Source organism: Lissotriton helveticus, chromosome 3_1, assembly GCF_964261635.1.
Source record: "Lissotriton helveticus chromosome 3_1, aLisHel1.1, whole genome shotgun sequence".
Taxonomy (NCBI): Eukaryota; Metazoa; Chordata; class Amphibia; order Caudata; family Salamandridae; genus Lissotriton; species Lissotriton helveticus.
Genome location: NC_136061.1, coordinates 1,846,081,463 through 1,846,095,090, shown reverse-complemented (window position 1 = coordinate 1,846,095,090; position 13,628 = coordinate 1,846,081,463). Strand labels below are relative to the sequence as shown.

Below are 13,628 nucleotides of genomic sequence, written 5' to 3'. Positions count from 1 at the left end.
CAAAGGTTCAGACTCTGTAAAGAGATCTGCTACAACAGACATACATTTGTTTGCCCAGTACAGACCAAGTCTGGCAGATTCTGTAAACTGAAGTTTTTCTTATATCAAACAAATGAACTAAGATGTACTAGTGTTAGTAGAGCTGCAGTCATATCTTTAAAAATCTTATTGGAGTGCATAAAAGAATTCTGGGACATAGTCAAGTTTGCTATTAATGAGAAGGGAAGACTAATTTGCTGTTCTATGCCAAGCAAAGTCACAGCTTTGAGAGGATCCATTTCAAGGCAACATGTTCCCAACATGTTCTCTGAGCAGCTAAGAAGGCAGTTTGGTAGTTAAACCAATTCGGCAAGTTACAGCCCTACAAAGTTAATCTTAAGCTTTTTAAGACTTATTCTGGATTTCTTGCTGGACCATGGGAAATTTGAGGTAATTATAACAATGGATGAGTTAAAGTCTTGTGAGAGGCACACAGGACGCATACTAGCCTGAAATTATCTAGCGGTCTCACCAATATATTTTCCGGTTGCCAGTGTATCCCACAATGAGAAATATTTGGGTGACCATGCTGACAGCTTAAATCCAGCTATTGATTTGAATAGATCATTGCGGGGAACATCGTTTACAACGCGGTGTTTACACCGCAGTACCTTTACGACGGTGCCATTACAACACAAGTCGTTACTTCGACTTGCGCTGAATGGCACTGTTGTATAAGGAATATTGTAATTTTATATTCCAACATCTTCCCTACTGTTACGTGGGCTGGTGATAGAATATAAAATTATAATAATCCACAATCCATGCACAGCAATGCAAGTCGTTGTAACGACTTGCGTTGTAAAGGTAGCGTTGTAAAGTACCGCGATCTAAAAGATCGCGTTGTACTAACGTACATCCGACCATTGCAGAGTTCAATGTCCAAATACATGATGTATTTGACTTGCCACAAAAACCATCTTGGCTTACTGATTCGGTATTTGGAGGAGGTGTGTTTAGGGCATCCCTTCAAATACAGAATCAATAGTGGTATGAATGATTGCTCTGCAACTGATTTATGATTGCATTACATTTGTATTCCACTGACACCTCAAAGGAGGTGGTAACCACATGCCGACCCTAGGAACCCCTTCCCCTTTCAGAATGTTGAAACAAATATTCTTTGAATGTGGACCACTCAATACTCTTAAAAAACGAAACTAGAATGCGTCATCTTATTTCTTGAAATGCATCCTGTTTCCTCTAATATTTTCTTATTTTTTAAATGGTTTTAAAAGTAATTGCAGGCATGGAAGTCTGCTCACTGTAGCAGGCCACCATCCCTGTGATGGCTAGCCTTCCTAATGGGTCATATACTGTGGACTATCTCAGTAATATATTCATGAAGTATGATGATTTGTGACCCACCCAGGGCTCGCCTTTTTAAAAATATATAGGTTTCTTACATTAGGAATTGTGATTTGTTAATTGCAAATGAGTAAAATTGCAATTTGGAAATTGGAATTCTTCATTTTTGTACATTCGGCCCTAAGGTATACCACTGGGAATGCTATATATGTGACACACTGATAATAATATAATAATATTTTGAGCAAAGCACACACTGAAGAGAGTTATGGGGACCTCAAGAAGTGGGCGGATAGTAAAATATAAAACCAGCTCAAAAAAAGAAGCCAGATAGAAATCAATTACTGGTGATAAACAACAAGAAAAGATTACATATTAGTTTATAGTTTTCGAAATTCAAAGGCACCCATTTAAAAAAGATTATGCTTTTGGATTAAACACAAGCTGCATTTCACATTTTCGGGAAAATATGCCTTATAGCGTATTATTTAGTAAAAAGAAAGTGAAGATGAAAAAGTTGGATCTTGGATTACTGGGATGATAAAATTGATGCAAAATACAATGATAGGTTCTTGCACAGTTTGCATGTTTGTTAAGCTCCTTGTGTAAAAACAATTCCAGGTCGTCCAGTAAAAGCATGTATAAATAGAAAGAAAAAAAATGTCTATCCTCTGTAATTCATATCCCACGGATACGTGAACAATTGAGGTTTTCAACAGAAGTGTCTGCAAAATGTCACCTACTTTGGAAATACTTCGAGAAATTACTACAATGCGTCTATAGAAAGTACAGCGCAATCAAACCAGGTTACTCTGTATTCTATGGGATTGTTACTAATACCTTGAATGTCAGAATACATCACACAATGGAATCAAGCAGCATTCTATACTGCATATTGTTGGCGATTGTTAGAGATGCAGAACTGGGCAAGAAGAACTTTTATTCCTCTGTACTGGACGGCCCCTTTAGGAGCTTCACCACGCCTGCCTCCTTAAATTATGATTGCTATTTCCACAGGGACCGAAATTAAAAGTGGGGCCAGATTTGTTACACTGGATGATTAGTGTTTGCTATAAAGATCAGACGTTTGATATTTTCCTCTAGATGAGAAAAAGCGTGAAAAATGCTGAGACATGTGGGTTTTGGTGCACAAAGCTCCAAATTCCAAGCCCTGGAGTATCGCTTTTAATAAGTGAGATAAATAGCAACCACCTCTTCAGGACACTCTTTTTTTTTTTATAAAGCTTTTTATTGTTTTAAAGCAAAAAATAAACAGACATATCCGGTGCCATGTATACATCCAATGATAACAGGGTGAATTGGTACAAAAACAGGATAGACATGGAACAGTAAAATTCTTCAAGAGGTCCGTGCTATCAAGTACAAAATTAAAATTGTCATCAATATATTCGCTAAACAGTTTAGAAGCGGATCCTCAAAACCCTCCCACCCATGAATCAAACATCAGGAGAATCATGGCAACCTGACACTAGAAGTGAAGGATCAGAGTCCGAATGTTCGACAATATTACGAATAAAGGAAAGACTAAGAAAAAAATGAAAAAAGAAAAATTATATAGGCGATAACAAAAAGAAAACAATAAACCCATCCCCCCACCCTGCACCCCTGCAAACGGCTATCGCCTAACCCCCAGTAGCAGCGTGCCTGTCGCCCCAACTAACTAGGTTCTAAAACAAGAAATCTACCGAAGTAGAGCAAAGAAGTGGAGGAGGTCATATTCGTACGGGCTCCCGGTCGCCCCTCACCCCCGCCAGAACATGAATCCCAAGATTGAAGTCAAGAAATCTATCAGACAACAAATATGTATCTCAATAAGGGAAACTTCAAACACCGCCAGCCTTCCTAAAGCATAAGATTAAAAGATCCCGTGCCCATCATACTTAAGTCAAACCCAGTCTTTCAAACTCATCCTTGCCCCTTCCGATCAGACGCCTGAGGCCCCTCCAGACAAACCACCTGTTCCACAGGACGACCCGAGTACGAAGAAAATGTAATAAAACGCAATGCAAGACAAAGCAGAAGAACGAAAGTGCTGTGAACCCTGTCAGATTCAGAGACTCCCTTCCTCGTTATGAACTCCCAGCGTTGATTCAACCGCCATCTTAGCAGCTCCGATGTACAGGGGAGTGACGCAGTTCAATTCCGATAACAGTTCTCATCAAAAGTCTCTGGAGTGGGAACATCAATTAGTCCTTCCATAGTCGGCAAAGATCGTAGGCTTAACAATCCAATGGTGGCATCGAGTTTGTTCTCATTGTCCAAAACACAGGTCAAGGGCTCCGACACCTCACACAGTACGGGTTCTACTTCCTCCATCAGAGTGGCCATCTTGGGTGTCTCGGTTGTCACCGTTTCTTGTAGTGGAGTAGGGTCCGGTCCAATTCGTATCATCTCAGACAAGTGCGCCACCATCACCAGAATGCGGCCTTCGACGTACACATGAATTGATTCAATGGCTTCCAACACAGTCTGTAGCGACAGGTCACTCTCGGTCCGTTCCACTATTCTGTGATCGGTAACAGTCATGATTGCTTTCCCCATCAATTTCGACCTCTCAGGGGGGGACTGGCGAGTCGGAACGGTCGACTGCAGAGGGAGACTTATCAGTTGTACCGATGATATCCCAGGTACGTCAACGCAGGCGGAGACCCCGACCCAGCGAACACCAGCGGGCCCTTTACCGGGTCGCCGGGCAGGATCCCCGTCCACAGCTGCAACCGTTAGGCTGTCACCCCTCCTCCGACTAACACCAAGGCAGCCAAACGTCATCCACATCAATCAGAGAAAGCGAGAAGAATTTTTTCCCCACTCCGGTAGACCGGACCCAATCACACCACCACAGCCGATGTTGTTGAACTGAAACCCGGATGGGCCAGTACTCAAGACCCCGGCTTCTGGGCAGATCTAGGCCGCAAACTTCCACTCGACATATCTACGTCAGCCGAACAGGTAGAAGTCTCAGGATAGAACCTTTAATCTCACGGCAGGTTCACACACACGGTGGCTGGGCGCAAGAACAGGATTAATGACAGGATATTCCGACGGGAGTCAGAGGTCGGCGGAGCCGGGAGCCTACGCGGCCATCTTGGTTGCTAGCTTGGCTCCTCTCTTCCGGACACTCTTAATGGAGGCCTACGACTTTTAAATGTAATTGGCGAGAAGGGCATCTCATTTAAAGGTTTGTGGTGTTATTGGTGTATAAAATGCGCGCAATATGTCATTGTAGTGCTTTCTGGATGAAAATTCTTAGTGTTTGATGGCTGGAACTAGAATCTGAACCAAATCAAGGACAAATCTTCTAGAATAGTAAACCTATGTAAGATAAAACAGAAACAGAAAATAATAGGAGCTCAGACCAGGAGTGCAAATACAATGCTTCCTGAGTAAAGTAGCTCAGTGGGACTGCAGAGTGTATTCAAGCTGGTTGTGGATATGGACGCTGTGCTTCATCCACTGTTAATTCAGAATGCATAGGCCTTCTCCTAAATTAGATTAGACCAGGCTAGAGTGAAGCTAGTGCAAGAAGGAGGAAAGCAAATATGTGTCATCGAAGGACTAGTGTCAAATTAGTTATCTGGTGGTTAGTCTCTTCTTTTTTTTAAAACTATCTGGAAAGTAAATGGACTAGGGGGGTCTCTTTGAATCTGGCAGGGAGTTCATCTACTTTCCAGGACAAGAGATATCCCACTGCCTGCCATATCTAGAAACCCTTGCTTGCTTGGCTGGCGCATTTTCGAAAACAGGTTCTCCTGCTGTCGCGATGGGAGCGCTTATCGATTAAATAAAAATGTGGCAGGTGCACCTGCATTTTTTTCCAGCAAGTTTGAAAAATAACCAAAAAAAACAATTGCTCTTGAAAATCAAGAAAGCAATGACCCTGAAACACTGTGAGTTTTCTACTAATGGGTATGGATCATTGTTTTTTCCCCTCTGCCTTTATTTACATTGCTGTCTTGAAAAGCAAAAATATTTTGCAGGTGCCAAGCTTCATGTGCCTGCTTGGGAATTTTTTTATTTTCTGAAAACGGACTTCCAAAGCTGAAGATTTTTTTTAAACAATAAAAAAATCAATAGCCCTGATATGAGTTTTCTTTCTGTGTGTGTTGTGTGTGTGAACCGATTTTACAGTTCTGAGTCCTGAAAAGAAGTGACGGTTGCCCCTCCATAAGTGACACTCTGACCAGGCTGCCATGCGGGAGATGGGTCTCCATGTCAAGGGTTTATGCTGGAAGACAGATAGGTTTTCACTGGTGTGAGTTCGGCTAATTCCCAGCCGCTAAAAAGAGCAGATTAGCGAAAAGTTTATGGAAGTACTGCCTCTCCAACAAAGTTTAAATGACCCCCATGGCTGTTCTTCACCCCCAAATGAAGTGGAAAGCCAATGAATTGGTTGGACCAGAGCTTCTTTATTTGTGGTATATGTCTTGCGTTCCATAATCTCTCAGCAACCCTCTTAGTCTGTGCCAATAAAGTTAACCATAGGCACTCTTTTAACCCTTTAGGTGCTGCCGTCGGCCAACGGTCGTCACGGGCACTACCTCCCCAGTGCTGCGTGCGACCGCTGGACGTCCAGTTCAGCACTGGATAATGGACAGCGCAGCACTGGGGAGGTTTGTTTACTAGCTCCTAAGGTGTTAAATCTTTCGTGAATGTTATGGAAAAAGTGATGCATTTATTGATATTACATCTGGCGACATGTCCTTTTGTATGCAAAAGCCTTCTAATTGACCTATAACGATAAGACAACTACACACTCCGTAAAAGTCTTGCCAAAACTCAATATGAAAAACCAAACTGATCCCCTACATTGTAGGTTGAGCCTATAGCGGCTGTGCGCACGCCCTGCTCGCTTTGCGAGGCATGCAGTATTCAGTATGGAGTGGAAGCTCTGTGCAAGCTCTGCCCACTCTCCGCCCACTTTTTTCATTGGCTTGTGTCTTTGTTGTTCCTAAATCCTGCCTTCCGATTGGTTTGAGGCTTGTTAGTCCCTCCTTATGATGGCCATGCCATCATTTGTATCCTTCCATGGCTACTGGCCCCCTTTACTTCGAGTGTAGCACAGTACGTTTTATTTAAATTGTAAGCACTATTTTCTTCCTGTGTCTTATCCCCCTCCCACAGTACGTGCCTTCTCGACCCCAAACTACTGTTGTTTGTGCCTTCTCGCCCGCCCACATGCCTGTTTGCAATGCAATAGGTCTTGCGTAAATGCAAGTTCTATTGCATTTTAAATGCTTGTTTTAGATTGAGGCAGGCCGACAGCTTTCTCAACAATAACGTTTTGAAATGCTATGACAACATAAAACAAACTCTGACAATTCTAAAAGGTTGGTGCCAGCACCACACCTATTTGCTTGCCAATGTGTGTGTTTTTTTTTTTATAATTGCTCAAAAGTCCACCGAAGGTAGTGGCCAGATTTGGCGGGAGAATTTGTGTGATGGCAGTAACCCAGGAAGCCACGTGTGTCTCTCTTGAGCCCCCAGCGCCCTGCAGGAGACAGGCCAGTATGGACCGTATAGACCAGGTCAGTGATGACGATGTCACTTGTTTCACTCCAGCTCGGGCACGTCGTGGTTTCCTCTGGAGAAAGTGCTTTAGACAGGTCAACATGGGGCCCGGGGTGGGGCCAGGCCTCAGCCCTGGGATCTCCCCAGAGGATCACTGGATGCCATTCTGGGACCCACCTCATTCCTGGCTTCCCTTTTCTTTGATGATGAGGTGACATTTGCATCTGAATGGGGCTTGTGCTGCAGGGCCGTTGTTTGATGTCTGAAGCGGGGGCAAGAGTGGGTCGCAAGGAACCCGGGAAGACCAGCTTGACAATTAAGGAGACATACTTTCACAGAAGCCGCTGGTTTGTAAAACAAACCTCCTCAGCCCACATGAGGTGAAATGTCTGGCTGAAGAAAGCGCAGGTCGGCCTGGATGGAAATGGGAGGGCGCTGCTTTTACTGAGATAGCTGCTTATGTCCTGAACATTTACTCGAGGCCCCTACAAACACTGCAGGGACATGCAACCTGGCGAAAAAGACTGGGTGAGAGGGAAATATTATTTTTTTGTGTGCAGTTTTATATAGCGTGAACTCAACCCGGTGGCATTGGAGCGCTTTACATGAGCACCAGTTACGTTACACAAGGACACATTGTTTTTTGTTAGGCACGGGGAGATTAAGGGGCAGATTTATGAAGGCCTTGCGCCGCCGGTGCGTCACTTTTTCCCATGTTAAAAATGACGCACCGGCGGCGCAAGGCCTTCATAAATCTGCCCCTAAGTGATTTGCCCCGAATCACAGGCTGTTGAGCCGACGCTGAGACTCGAACCTGGTTCCCCAGCACCAAGGTCATCTCTGGCCTTTAGGTGTTTTAATGTTCTCTCATAAATTCTTGTACTTCTTCCCAATACCCCTCTTATTGGCCTCGTTCTTTTTCGTTTATTATTTATTTGCAGTATTTTTGTCAGCGTGAACTCAGCCCAAGGGCACTGGAGGGCCCTTTTCACCAGCACCAATTGCATGACACAAAGTCTGATTCTTTTTTGAGAGTTTGAATGGTTTGCCCACAATCATAATATGTTAAATCGACGCCGAGACTGGAACCTGGTTCCTCCAGTTCCAAAGTCGGTACCTTTGGCAGTAACACCACACCCTCTGCCCCTATTTACCACAGGAGGAGAAATGTGCAACAGGGGTGGCGAGCCAGGGGTCTGGCTTGCCTTTCGGACCCTGTGCGCAAGCGGACCTCTTAGAATAGTCTATAAAATATTGAAAACTCTCTTCAAAGTGTTTTTGTTTAGGATGCAGAAGTGCTTTACCTTATTATATCGTAATATTTTACTGTATTGACAGGTAGCCAGAAGTCCAAGTGGGCAGAGGAACAGGGGAACAAAGTCCCCAAACTTTATTAGTTTGATCAAAACAGTTCCCAGACTTTTTATAAAAATAACCTATGTTTCTGAACTGTTAACTTCCGGTGGATTCAAAAGGGAGAAGAAAGATCACCAGTTATGTGGGGTGATAGGAGAGGCAACTGAAGAAGCAGCAAGCCTTCTCTGCAGTATAGGCTTTAATTGATATAATCTGGATTGTGTCCCTTTAATATAAACCTATTAAAAGGTTTACACTAGGTACAGTTAGCGTCTTATTAAAACAAGCATTTGCAATGCAATAGGTCTCACATTTACGCAAGTTTAAGCTATTGGCATTGCAAATGACAATACGTTATATTTATGTTTCAAAAACCAAAACATAAATAAAAGGCATTGTCATTTACAATGCCAAGACGTTAAACTTGCATAAATGCGAGACCTGTTGCATTGCACATGCTTGTTTCTTAATCTATTAATATGCTTTCTGCGTCATGTTTTCCCATTCTGAAATGGATCTCTTGCTGTGAAAAAGTTTCTCATTTGGACATAAAAGCAGAAAGAGATCTTTTTACCTGGTTATTTGTTAAACTGTTTATGAGGAACGCGAACATGTGATTACATTTGTCACATGAGCAGATGTTCAGTTGTACTTGGCATAAGACAAACAAGCATCTGCAATACAACAGGTCTTGTGAGAGTTTAAGCTATTGGCATTGTGAATGACAACACCTTTTATTTATCTCTTTTTACTTTGAACACATAAATAAGGCATTGTTATTTACAAGGCCAATAGTGAAAACTCTTGTAAATGCGAGACCTCGGCTGCCATTGTCCTGGGCTGCTTGGAAAGTGAGAGTGCGGATGGTGTGTCGAAAGTTGCAGGAAAGTATGTCATGCGTGCAGTAGGAGAAACTCGTTAAAGAAAATAGTGCTTACAGACTAAATAATACATACCGTGTAACAACTGACGTAAAAGGGCCAGTCCTCATGGGAGGTTACAAATGAAGACAAGGCGGTACTAAGGAGGGACTAACAAGCCTATTAACAAATCAGAAGCCAGCATCTCCAAAGGGTAATGGCACAAGCCAATGAAAAATATGAGCGGGGAGTGGGCAGAGCTTCAAATCCATATTCGAATACAGCATGCCTCGCAGAGCAGCGCATGCACTTCCCTGGCTCGACCTAAAATCCTACAAGGAAAGGAAATTTCACCCAGTGTAAAATAGTATTTCTTAATCTATATCTTGTAAAGATTCAGTACATGATTCATGTGCATAGTGACTGACCACAGTATCAAGGGATTATTTGCTATACAGTACGTGTTTATTTGGAAAATGAGAATGCATTGTTATGCAGCACAAGGCCACATTTACCCACCCTATTACATATTTAAACATACACCTGCTTCAAGAGGTTAGATAGGATATGAGTGTCCATCTGTCCTTCATGTTTCTGAAACTGGCTGGTCAGTGCTGCTCAGAGGAAACTTTGTTCATGGATGGTAGTAAGGACAGGCAGTGAATAATGACCAGACTTGGGATATAATAACAACTGGAATAACAAAGTGTAGGGTTAAGAAAGACCTTTGGTGTCCTTACTGTGCTGATAACATGGAACGGGAAAAATAAAGAACAATAATCTTCTTACTGAACCAACGATACGCAGTTCACAAATGCATGTTTATTCTGCAATCATTATGATGCCAATAATAGAAGGCTCCTGACAGTTAAAATAAATGGATCTGTGTTTTGTGTCCTCTCAGTCATTGGTGTTGTCCTTGATTTACAGCGTCGTGTCCTGTGGTGTGTTTCTGGACTCCGTGGTTTGATGTGAGCTACCCAGAATACGGGCCAGACGGCGGAGACTTCGAGACGTATGACAAGATCAGGGATGAAGGCTATGAAGTCTGTGAACACCCGCTGAACATATCATGCCGCTCTCCAAATTTCCCAGACATCCCAATCCACCAACTGGGTCAAAAAGTGCACTGTGACGTCTCCAAAGGGCTTACCTGCAAGAACAGTGAGCAGACAGTAGGACCCAGCATCATCCCCGTGTGTTACAATTATGAAGTCAGTGTGTACTGCTGTAAGGAGATCTGTCCTACAACTCCTACGACCATTAGCCCTACAACAACACCATCCACAACTACAACAACAATGACAACCACACCGAAGACTACCACCACTACACCAACTACAACTACACCGAAGACCACCACCACTACACCAACTACAACAACTGGTACGTATAGTAAACATGGTTATCACATTAGCCAGGGTGTCAACTGGCACTTTATTGCATTTGTTTATTATATCCAGTCCCATAGTGCCAATTTTAGTTTTAAATTGTTTTATAACAGCAAGAATCCTCAAGCTCCATTTATCATCTGTAGGTTATGTTCTATTGAGATGAAGGGTAAGGGCACTAAACGACTAGAAAGCTGAGTAGAGTGTTCCATGACAAGGTCACATAATAGAGATATGGAGGGGTGAATGAAGCAACGAATATAGGGCATGTTTTGAAAAAAAGTTTGGGAAAAATCCGATATAGGCTTTAAGATAGCAGAGAAAAGAGGAGAAAATGTGTTCAGTACTATAAAAGAGGATTTGATTGGGGTAGCTGCGATATGAGTTTTATTCACTGCTAATAGGAGGGTGAGAGACTTTAGTGTTCACGGTCAAAGTAAAGCAAGAGAGAAGGAAGAGGACAAAATCAGAACAAAGAGAATAAATAAGAGTACCACTTGCGTATATGGAAGCGTATAACCATATTGTGAAAGTGAGGGCAATGGGCATTCAAACTAATGTCTGGACTTGGACACTTACATTTCTGTACCACTTTACTTCTACTCTCTAACAACTCCTCCTGAAGTGGTGACTAATATTTTTGATTTCTCTCCTTTTTGTTGAAGGACCAACAAGCACCACTCTCACATCTACAAGTAAGTGTGAATTTAGGAAACTTTCACATGTGTTTCTTCGTTGATCATATTAAGCTGTTTAATAGCCCTGCATGCTTCTGGGCCTTGATACAATCTAAATATTGGAAACAGTGTTTCCGAAGCTATCTGATGCAGACTCCTGGCATTTCAGTAATTTATGACAGTGGGACATCAGCATCCATTGCATTTCTAAATCAGGCTTCTGCAAGGTCCTGTTAGAGGTTGGTGTGGAGGAGAATGTGCCCTTTTGTGTGTAAGGTTGCCTCCTACTAATTCCTGTAGTATGTTGTAGTGTAGGAGAACATGTGTTCCATATTATCCAAGGCACCTGCATGTAAGATTCTGTAGGATGTAATTGTGCAAGATAAGATGTCTTTAAGTATCAAAGCAGTTTTTTTTAAATGCATAAAGGTAGCTATTCTTCTGCCTTGTTCCTAACACCACTTTTCTGGTATTCTGCATGATGCCACGTGGCGTGAATGCAGGGCTCCATTGACTAAATTCACTGTGTTCTTAACCGCTTGTTAGTCACTGATTAGTTGTCTGACACCGTTGAGGTTTAGTGTGATACTCAGCTGCCTTTCCCCTAGACACAGTCACTTCAACCCAGGCGATCCTTCTGCACAGCATGCAATAATGAACAATCTGACTATGGTTCTAGTCTTTGTGTTATAATAATATGTATGATCAGGGAAAACACTTCTTCAGTGATATTTCTCAGATTTTGATGGTGGTAAAGAATTCTCAGCAGCCTTTCCAGTCATGTTCCTTGATGGATTACAATTCAAATTGTCTCTGGTGGACACCAGGAACAACTCCAGCATGTCCCTAACTTAACATCAAATGGCTTATATTTGATCATGTAATAAAGACTGGATATATTTGCACCATTTGTCATAAAATAAGTGGTGCATGTGTTCAGGTAGCTTGTGGGTAGCCCATACCAATGTTCAATGCCTCAACTGCTCCACTGTGAATAATACTTGCATGCTGCGAACTGAAGCCTTATCAAAGTTAACAAGTTCAATTTTGTCATAAAATAAACAACTGCTTTCAAGCACAGAGCTCCATTTGTGATGCATGCAGGAATCATTATCTCTTTAAAGGCGATAGTCAACATTTAACATTTACGCAGTCAACTCTAAGAAGGTATTAGAGTCTCTCCCTTTAGCCTGGCATTTTGAGAAGACTATTTACTGAAAAATCGAGACAAACTTCTGCTGTGTCTTATTTCAGGGAGACAAGTTCTGCTTAAGATAGTATAGCCCTCATTACGAGCTTGGGCCCCCTCTCTGGGCAAAATATAATGAAATATCAGTCCCAATTCCATGTGTGTTCAGGGCCCAGAATTATCAGGTCTAAAAATTCCAGATCGGATAGTTCTAGGCCAAGAGACACTGATGGCCTCATTACGATGTGACGCTTAAAGTCACATACATCGTAGGTTTTACTTCAGACCGCCACATTAGAATGCAGGTGGTCAGAAGTGAAACCGACCAGTCAATCTGGCTGCATTCTGATGCCTCAAGGAGCCCGTCAGCCAGTCGGAGGCTAAACCGTAATCCCTATGGGTGGCTTTTCTGGCATCAGAATCACGATGTCGGTTTCCAACAAGCTTTCCACCTTGGGGTTTCTGACATGGTGCCCCCCTGTTAATCCTTGTGCAGGGATGAACAGAATCTCACATTTCTCTATGGGAGCTTTTGCTAAGGCCGGATTAGGCCCACAGCACAAGCTTCCATAGGGAAATGGGAGTATGCAACCGCACCATGTGTGGCTGCATTTTAATACTGAGGTCAGGACTGCTGACCAGAGATTGGTCTGTCCTGATTCTGCAACAGTGTCGGGCGGCGAAATCATAATAAGGCCCTGAGACTGTCAAAGGTGCTGCAGGGCGGGGGCTGAGGGCAACAGCATTGCCAGACCCCTGCCCACTGCCCACTCTCTGCAGCAGTCCTGTGTCCTGAGGGAGCAGACAATGTTTCCTCCAGACAAGCATGTGTGTGCCCTTCATTTCTGCAACTACCCCCCCCACTGCCCTACACTACCCTCTCCCCCTAACACTATCTTCTTCTTCATTGTTTCGCTGAAGTCAGCATCTGAAGTAAAGCATCTGGTAACTGTGGGTTAGAGCAATTATTCCCCATTTTGAGGAAAAAACTCTCAATGTCAGGGCTCTGTTGTGGAGATAGCAGCCGGTAACGTTGATTCTGTCTGCCAGAATGTCTTCCACAAAGTTTGGCTAACTCATAACAAGGACCTATGAGGGAGGTGGTGAGTGAATAATCACACAGAATGATTTATTTTTATAATGTACACTTCAGCATTCTCATATATATAATTCATCAAATCATTGATGGTATAAGCCATGTGTGAAAGGCCAGCCATGTTTTAGTGACAGTATCAGCTCAGTGCTTTATTTGTTATGTTGGCTGCCAGTGGCACTCAAT

The 13,628-nt window shown here is 42.9% G+C and overlaps 1 protein-coding gene across 1 annotated transcript in view; it reads left to right on the top strand.

The window, feature by feature from the left end:
- The window catches only part of LOC144823891 (mucin-2-like), a 209,393-nt gene that overhangs the window by 122,113 nt on the left and 73,652 nt on the right, over window positions 1-13,628 (top strand). Inside the window, exons 34-35 of the mRNA XM_078682784.1 lie at window positions 10,023-10,478; window positions 11,149-11,178. Coding sequence (XP_078538910.1) covers window positions 10,023-10,478; window positions 11,149-11,178 — 486 coding nt within the window. The remainder of the gene's footprint in view (window positions 1-10,022; window positions 10,479-11,148; window positions 11,179-13,628) is intronic.